The sequence below is a fragment of the Macrobrachium nipponense genome, chromosome 26 (assembly GCF_015104395.2).
Source record: "Macrobrachium nipponense isolate FS-2020 chromosome 26, ASM1510439v2, whole genome shotgun sequence".
Taxonomy (NCBI): domain Eukaryota; kingdom Metazoa; phylum Arthropoda; class Malacostraca; order Decapoda; family Palaemonidae; genus Macrobrachium; species Macrobrachium nipponense.
In genome coordinates, this window is record NC_087215.1 from 51410176 (window position 1) to 51420175 (window position 10000).

At 34.3% G+C, this 10000-nt stretch overlaps 1 protein-coding gene across 1 annotated transcript in view; it reads right to left on the minus strand.

Annotated features, from left to right (window-relative positions):
* LOC135200276 (nephrin-like) overlaps positions 1-10000 on the minus strand; it is an 833838-nt gene that overhangs the window by 190119 nt on the left and 633719 nt on the right. Inside the window, 1 exon segment of the mRNA XM_064228764.1 lies at positions 9703-9816. Within this exon segment, the coding sequence (XP_064084834.1) occupies positions 9703-9816 (114 nt within the window).

Genomic DNA, 10000 nt, shown 5'->3' on the forward strand with positions numbered 1-10000 from the left:
CCACAATAAATGGCAACACTATTTATTTTATAGCAACAACAGAGAGAGAGAGAGAGAGAGAGAGAGAGCAGAGAACAGAGAGAGAGAGAGAGAGAGAGAGAGAGAGAGAGAGAGAGAGAGAGAGAGAGAGAGAGAGAGAGAGAGAGAGAGAGAGAGACTTTGAGGCAGTGAGTACCAAACGTATGTAATAAAACTCCAATTCGAATCACATTCCTCCCGTGATGAAAAGAAATCAGATTTGAGCCGAGATATTTCGAAATACGAATCCCTCTAATGAGGAATTCCAGCCAGAGCAGACCAACCTCTTCTTCTGCCTCCTCCTCTTCTTCTGCCTCCTACTCCTCCTCCTCCCAAGAATCAACTTCTTCGCGATAAAGGGAGCAACCTACTAGCAATGTCTCATATTACGGCGCATGAACACAAATGGAAGAATTTTCCCCGTACCATGAGGTTTCGTCTCTCTCTCTTTTATGTGTGTGTGTGTGTGCTTTTTTTAAGGGGGGGGGGGGGGTGTGACTCATTTGTTCCTTGCTATAAGGGCGCTAGTTTCGGTTTTGTATTTTTATTTTTTATTTTTTTTAAAGGGGAGGAGGAAGGAAAGGGAAGGGTGAGGGAGGTGTTAATACAGCGTCTCGCACGAGCAAATAATTCGCGGAAATTGCTGTTTTCTTACTTGTCTCAGAAGCAAATTCTAAATTATCTCAGTCCTAACGGTTTCATTTTTTCAGTCTTGAATTTTCTTTTTCCTTACAGTCTGCTGACAGTTGCAGAGCCATTTCTCATTAAATTTTTTTTTTTTTCAGATGTAAAAGACATAACATCGATCAAAAACACTGAGAAGCCAAATCAGAGAATTTCGAATCGGAAAAACTTTCACCCGACGCCGAAGAATCACTAATGACAATGAAATGGTATTCGAAACGAAATAAGCTGAAAAGAGAAAAAGCTTATTCTTCCTCGACCATTAAGCTTGATGATTCAGGAATGACATAAGCTGTTTTTATGGAACACACTAGTGCTTCCAAAAAATGGAAACCTGAGACTTTTGAGAGCATTGACGTTCTTCGGGAAAACTTTACAGAATGCCCCGCCTTCGTTGGATGTATAACTGAGCTCTTCTTGGAAGGACATATTCATCAATAACAGTCCTCCATATCTTCAAAGCGTCACTGAAGATTGTTAGTACTGATTGTACAAGCCGTTATCTATTTATTAGTAATTTTCTTTGTATAAGCTGCTTTCTCACTCTCGATGGTTTCTTCGTAAGTCCTAATTTATAAAAATGTGAGAAATAAGAGGAAAGTAAAAAGTCACCTTTTTCCTTAATACGACGCAATCGTTGAAGGAAAACCGAGGTAAATATTGATGACAACTGGATGAAGTTGCACTTCATAAAATTTCAGTTCAAACCTACTTTAAATTTTCCTTTCCAATCTTATCTGTTTCTTCGCATCGATATCTTTGCCGCTATATACATCTTAAATTAAATGAAAAGTAATTGACATAAAGGATTTCATTTTCAGTCTTTGTAAGTTTGAATCATCACTTTCACTTCCACGAGTGTCACATTCAGTGGAAACAAAAGCGGCAATAATTGAAATTCTTGTTTCTATATACAGCAGCGACAGTGCAGGATCTTTTCCTGCATTCTCTCAATTCATTTCTGACTGCGAGCGATTTAGACGACAGCTTCCTGACAAATGAAGTCTGCAAACTTATAGTGTGTGGAAATGACGATACTCTTCTCTCGTCTCATTCGTCAGATCTTTTCGCAGTACGCCTGCAATTGCTTTGGAATTTATGGAAAGAAAGATTTCCAAGACTCAATGCATTGCAGCCTTAGGTTTTGTCAATCGAGTGTACATGTTTGTTGGAAAAATTACAGCAGTCTTTGGAACCCGTTCAAAACTTTGAATGGGGCCAACAATAATGCTCACAAACATCATCATCGAATTCACCACCTCCATAAACTAACGCTTTCGGGTGTTCCAATTAGGTACAATCTCTGTTATAAAACCCTAAAAAATCTCACGCTCATCATTATCAAGTATACCTTCTATTTATATGAAATAAGAAGGTAATTTGTAACTACATTAAGTCTACCTTATGTTTATATACTTTATGTTTATATGAAAAATGAAGCTAATTTTTTTAACTACCTTTAAGCATTGTTGTTCTGAGGGAAATTTTGTTACTATTACCTAAAGGCATTTCATGCATCTTCCTTCCTTTTTTACAATTAACCTTTTGCTTAACTGGCTTACTTCATCTTATTTCTACTCTCAAGGAGAATAATAATAATAATAATAATAATAATAATAATAATAATAATAATAATAATAATAATAATAATAATAATAATAATAAATATTTCTACTAAATTTTAATAATAATAATAATAATAATAATAATAATAATAAAATAATAATAATAATAATAATAATAATAATAATAATAACAACAACAATTATGAGCACTACTCCTCCTCCTTTTAAAGCAGGACTAACAGCAACAGCAGCAGCAGCAGCTCTGACAAAAATAGGTCATGGGAAGGCTGGCAGCCATAATTGCACTGACATCACGTTTCCACGAACGCATTAATCACGGGTGCGGATCGTAGCCTAGAACTCAAAAGTAATTTCAAATAAATGAAATATTCTTTCCAATTTCACGTAACTAATAATGCACTGTCCATTACATAAGGGAGAAAGTGCATTATACGTAAAACGAATCACGCGCTTGTATAAAATGAATATCGCCGAGTTGATTGCGTAATGTTAATACAGGTACTGGGCGTGCGTCATGTGTGAGATCTTTTTTTTATATATATAGTTTCAGACTATATATACAAAACTATATAAAAAAAGAGACGGGCAGAATATCGTCAGTATAAGAAAATGTTTTTTTTTTCCGGGTAAAAAAGATTTATTGGAATGACTAAACTATAACGGTTTAAATTTCCCTTCCTTTTCCGGAATAATGGAGAACTTGTCTCATAGGCAGAAGAACTCTTATGGATTTAAGGAATGACGATTGAATATATGCTGATACTTGTAATACTAGTTAGTGGGGCCCGGTACCCGGCCTGTGAGGCCGGGGCGCCATGGCCCCAGACGAGGTGACGGTACCCTAAAGTAACAGTTATCTAATACCGATGTTTTTTTTGCCGAGCTAACGCTCGAACTTTTCATTTCCTTTTCTTGTTATTTCCTATGTTGTTGTACCTGCCCCATTTGTCAGAACGTAAGAATTCACAATGTTACAGTAAACTACCAACCGAGCTGTAGTTTTCCCAGATGTAACTTTCACCCCTACCTTACCATATTCAGCAACGATTTGAAAATGGCTTGGTCTTGTTAGTTAGGTAGTCACCGAATAGGGAAAAACCATCTCTCCTTCACCCCTCTTTAACTCCTAATGCTAATAAATTGGTCCGTCAGCTGTTAAGCACTTACGGGGGATTCCGCACCGGTAAAAAGTGCTTACTGACAACAGACAGACAGACCAAACTACTATTTTGTGTAGTAAGATGGCGCGATTACTCACTCCTTCGCGATAAAAAAAATCAGGAAAGCATTAACTAAAGAAATAAGGTTATTATTATTATTATTATTATTATTATTATTATTATTATTATTTCATTATTATTATTATTATTATTGTTATTATTATTATTATTATTATTATTATTATTATTATTATTATTATTATTCAAAGCAACATAGTTTGCACATTAAAAGCATTACTTGATGATGATAATAATAATAATAATAATAATAATAATAATAATAATAATAATAAATATAATAATGACTATTATTTCTTTTTATATATCACGTGAGGTATCATTCTTTCAAAATGCTAATTGAGTTTTCAGAATAAAATACATTATTACGCGTTAATTACGTTAAAAAATTATACTTCAATGTCCTTCAAAATTTATAACAGAGCCATGATAAATAATTGGTTGAAATCACATCACTAAATTATTTACACTATTCTGCAATCCTATATACTGACTTTTGTTTACCGGGCGAAATAATTAAAGTTATTCAGGTACAGTGAATCATGAAGTATACTAAATCATAAATCATGCGATTCACCATTTGTAGTGATTGTAACCAGGGAATACGTGACTTGAATTCTATCAATTTTTTATTGTCTTCATTTCATCATATCTTTTTAAGACCTAAATTAAATCAAGATTTATATTCATCGTATTTGGTCTCTCGTTTGTCACCTTTTCATAAGTTGTATTTTAACAAAGACCTTTCACATTCGCAATTGAACCCTGATCAACCTTTATCTGCCGCTACAGTGAACCTCAAGCGGTGCACTGCAGGCATTACTTGACTTTGCAGCGTGTTCGGCCCCTAGCTGCAACACTTTCGTTCCTTTTACTGTACCTCCTTTCGTATTCCCTTTCTTCATCTTACTGTCCACCCTCTCCTAATACTTGATTCATAGTTCAACTGCGAGGTTTTCCTCTTGTTACACCTTTCAAACCTTTTGCTGTCGATTTCCTTTTCAGCGCTGAATGACCTCATAGGTCCAAGTGCTCGGCATTTGGCCTAAATTCCATATTCAATTCAATTCAATTCAATTCAGAAGACCTTTATTCCTCACACCGTTGGACTGTGGAACAGCCTCCCAGAGGATGTCGTTCAACTGGAACTTCAGAACTTCAAGTGAAAATGCAATGCATTATTACCTTAATACTGTTTTCCTTGCAGTTTCATACATTTTTATCAAATTATCTTTTTATTCATTTATTTCTTTTCATTTTTAATAAGTGGGATCTCCTCTTCCTGTATCCCAGTTTACTTCCTCTTACTTCCCCCTAATGAACACTATATATAGTCTTTGGAAGCTTGAATTTAAAGTCAATGGCCCGCTTGTGCTTGTTCCATATGAATGGGTTTCACTTATTGAATTTATATAATAATTAATGAATAATGATCAGAATTATCTCAATTGAATTAGGCCTTTATTCATTTTTCCCAAACAGATAATAGTTTTAAAAAGTGAATTTTTTTTATTGCTTTCATACATTTAATCAGGCATTTTGTTCACTGCGTAAATGGATCATATTTATATCTACTGCTTAAGTCGAATCAAGAATCTTTATCCTGCAAAATGAACCAAAATTCGCTGGACAAGGCGGATCACGATATCTTTGTATCAGAGAAAGCAAATTACGATCAAGATTCACTCACATGTCTGAATTGAATTATGAAGTTTATTTGTTTGAAAAAAAAAATGAAACATTTAATTTCATTTATTACACAGAGTTAATCTTCATATCTTTTCATTGACTAACGTGAATCACGTTTACACGAAGGTTTCTTCATAAAAAGTAAGGTTAAATAAAATCATCTTTACAACCATTAAATTATGAAAGTGTAAATGAGTAAAGATGTGAGTATTTAATTTAAATGATGAAATAATTAAGGTTCAGTATTTTAATTAAAAATACTGAACCACTTAACCACTCCTCTTGGAATATTGATTAAGAAAATACTCTCTTGTTTCCATTTCCTAAAATGATTTTGAAACTTTCTTGTAAAATCTATAACAATGGACACTGTTTGTGAGTCTGTCTTCTGTTTTTTTTAATGGTTTTTCTTTTCCTGTTTCGGATACTTGACCTAAGGTCAAAGGGTCAACAAATCAGGCATGTGAACACTGAAATTTTGAAGAAAACAAGAACAACAACAATAACAATTAATAAAGGAGAGTGATCTTTTGTTGTGGCGCGTGTTTCCATCGAAACGATTTTAGACTGTACTACTTCCACCCTCTCCTCCCTTCCCCTTCCCATCCGCGCTCCCCAGCCCCCAACAAAAAATCCCTAGATCAATTAATCATGTTAAATACACGAGACGAAACAACCACGCTAATCATATCCATTAATTAATTTAATCAACTTTCAAGAAATCCTATTAAACCGGGTGGTAATCCGTTCGAACCCGAATAAAAAGAGCTAGAGGCAGAAACGACCTGTCAGTGTCTCTGTGTCTAGTAACAAATGATGCAAGACCCCATTACGTCGAGCTCGACTCATAAGGGGTAATAGGACTCAGCGTGACAGAGACGATTAAGAAAAAAATAGAAGATCAGAGCATTATCTTTATTTGTGAAAAGCTCTCTCCATGAAAATGTGAAAGTAGTAACTCCTCTCGACGGGTTGACTTGAATTTCAAAATGCTCAAGTAGCTCTGAATTTATGTTGAGGAGGATAAACGTTGTTCAACTAAGTTAAAAGGATCTTGAATGATTTTGATGCAGGGCAACACGAAAGTTTGCAAACTCGAGTTACAAAGTATTCTCCAATTGTGTTACGTGGTTTTGAAATTGTCTTTTGGAGCGTAAAACTCGGTGCATTTAGTTATAAGACATCCTGAAGTGGGTTTTCACTTATACTGAAGAAAATAAAACTAGGTATGCACAAAACTAAAACTGCAGGCATGTCATTCGTTAAAACTTTGATAAGTAAAACGAATAATCAAACTTCCGTATCTTCCAAAATAAAACAAATGTGAACTGTCATCCAGTCCCAGGAAAAAAATGCTTCTTAGACATCAACAACTATAATTAGTCAAATGTTTAAAGATAAATCAATCCCAGTTAGCAATCATGATCCACTGATGTGTTTCCTTTATCTTTCCGTCAACTTTTCCAAGAAGAGAATGCGCTAAGAGTTGCTCTAGCATCGCCCTTCCTCCCTCCACCGACCATTTTCCACAGGGAAAATTACCCAGCCTTATCCTGTCTATCCATTACTTCATGCGGCGATCCTTCCTAAACGTTATGATTTCCTCCGCCAGCATATATCATGTAAGCATTCGAAAACAAAACGAGGTTGTTATTCCGTGCCAAGCTTGCGTCCTTCGCTCCTGAGATTAGTAAGTGGACATAGATTTATAGAACGAGTCAGTGAACTAGTGTTTTACCCTTCGCATTCATTATGCAGAACGTAATTATAGATTCTCATCTTTGATATGTGGATGATTACGGTCATTAGCCAATTACTGTTCAAGGACGGTTAACGTACGAGTTCCCTTATGACCGCAAAGTTGTGCGATGGATTCTCTCTCTCTCTCTCTCTCTCTCTCTCTCTCTCTCTCTCTCTCTCTCTCTCTCTGCCACTTTTGTTTCTTATTTAATGTTTTCTGGTCATATTTATTATTAAGGCGCTGTTACCACATCTTTTATAAAATTAACATCGATGAAAGTCTTTAAATTATAATATGGTGGGAATGAATGCTAACTTTAAATGCATTTGCTGCTAATATCCCAGAAAGATACGATTACAAAAAAGTCAACAATGTAATTTTTTTCTATTTCTAGTCAATTTGAGAGAGAATTACAGTACTTCTTTATTGGCTCTAAGTGCCACGCTAGAAAAGATTTAATACCCTCTGTATCACGCGCAATTGTAGATCCTAAAACGTTGTACGAACCTGATATCTTTACAGCACTGATAATTCACTCCTACTTGCAAAAACATGGGCACAATAATTGTAAAGCTGTAGTGAATCTTTTATCATCTCTTCGTACATTCCAGGTGCTACATTAAAGACCTGATACTTACATGCGATATTATTATTATTATTATTATTACTACTATTATTATTATTATTATTATTATTATTATTATTATTATTATTATTATTATTATTATTATTATTATTATTATTATTATTATTAATCAGATGATCAAACATTTACATACGCCTAAAAATAGCACAGATTTGCAATGCTACCTGCCACAATATAATTCACAGTTGATGAAAAAGAGAGGGACGCCAAAGAAAAAAGGAACGATTTTGTAAGAAATAAAGCTAATAAACAACACAATCACACATTCACATATAGAAACAACATTCAAACAAAAGGAGAAAACTGAGAAAAATTTAAACTTTTTGATCACTACTCCGAATCGCATGTGCTCTACATTGAGTTAATGAAAAAACTAAGATTTATAACATAAAGACTAGTCACGCACTGACACACCAAAGGATATACATCAGAAATCGCAAGTACGTGATTTCATGATTTGTTTCCAGTAAAAGTCCAGAACTATTCATTATGAAGCATTAGTCCTTTAAACAAATAGTATCTTTCGACGAATTAATCAATAGACCGTTTCAGGTAATACACTACCTGCATCAGGTAAAAAAGCCTCATACTCATATAAACAAAAGCTATGTATACTCAAATAACCATACACCAAAATATTCGGCTATGGAATTTTGCTTTCAAAGAGAAATATTCACACCTGACGAGAGCAAGGTCGAACGTCGCTTGCAAAGAATCTCTATTTTCTTTCACTCAAATAAAAAAAAAGAAAAACAAATGTTTTATCACTCCATCTCTCTCACTGAATTTAACTGTAGAAACTTTCATCCAATCAATTTTACCTCTCATTTTCTCTCTGCTTCTCTGTCTGTCTCTCGTTCCAGGAAAATTAAATTTCCCGGTGCAGATATAGCCATTGAAATTTTAAATTCTGACTTTTCCACTGATACCATATGAATTTTTTTTATTCAGATAGCCATTTTCAGGTATATGTATGTATATATATATATATATATCATATATTATATATATTAAAATATATTAATATTAATAATTACCTTTATATAAAGGAATTTAGCTTGTCTAAAAATTCAAAAAGCTTCGATATTGAAATTCAATTAAAAATTGTTATTCTGATATAAGAAAGGTGTCGCTAAAAATGGAATAATCAGATTGTGAAATAGCACCTGAACTTATGACATTAGGAATGATATTTAAAAGTACTATTAGTTAAACAATGTAACTTAGATTATTTGATTAGATGATAAACGAGACATCTTAAACTCACACGTTAATGTTCATATCTACAAGAACCTGCAGATCTTCCCACTAAAAATAAAAACAAATCAATCGGCTACAGGTTCTGAATTATTCGTTCTCAAGGATAAATCGGGTTCGTACGTTATCAAAACAAGACATGAACTAGTAAATCTTCCCTCCAGTTGACAGAAATCTCCACAAATGATTCTAATCCAGAAGTACAAAGCGATCAATTATTTCACGAAATTCTGTCTTTGGTAATTAAGGTGGAGAACAGCCTCCTCTAATTATTCCGAGTCCTTAGTTACTGCGGTTCTCAGGTAATGAAGGATCGTTTGTCTTCGGAGTGGCACAGAAACAATTCTCATAAAATAGAAAGATCGAACATATTCTGATTTGAGGTTTCCCGAGTTGGTTTTAATACAAAACACCGCACAAATACCTACTATAACTTTAAATTCTGTATTACATGTAATTAGTGAAATAACCATGGCATTAATTCAGTCACCAGAAGGGCGACGCATAAAAAAAAGAAAGAATACTCGTATGACAGACAACTCTATACAAAAATTGATTTTATCGTCAATTTAAAGAACATTTTCGTACAGGTACAAGAGAAAGATACTGTCATTAGTTTTCTTTATATAATGAATGTTCTTATATCTGAATATCAGGAAGTGAATAGTATAGTGAAAGCTTCAGACACTTAAAAATACTTTTTACGAGATGAAAAATGAAAGAAGTGCTCCAACAAAAATACACATTTCGAGACTGGAAAAAAAAAAAATTAACAAAAGTGATTCAAAACGTCAAGAACAATCCATTTTTAGGTCAAACAATAATAATGCAGCCACGTCTTACCTCCTGTGGCGACGCAGTAGAGAGTCAGCTTTTGGCCCTCCGTCAGGGGGCCTAAAAGTCCGGCCGTCACAGGTTGGCTGTTCTCATTCTGAACCACGAGACGGGACGGAACCACTGAGAGGGAGAGAAAAAGAGGAAGATTAGCTTACATTTCAAATAAACAAACGCTCCCGAATCTTAGTAAATTAGACGATAAAGGCGGGTATTTTTACTTACACTATGAAGTTCATATACTATACTCTGGCTACAAAAGGTTGAGACTCGAGGGTGATTAGCACTGCTGCCATATTTTCTTAAA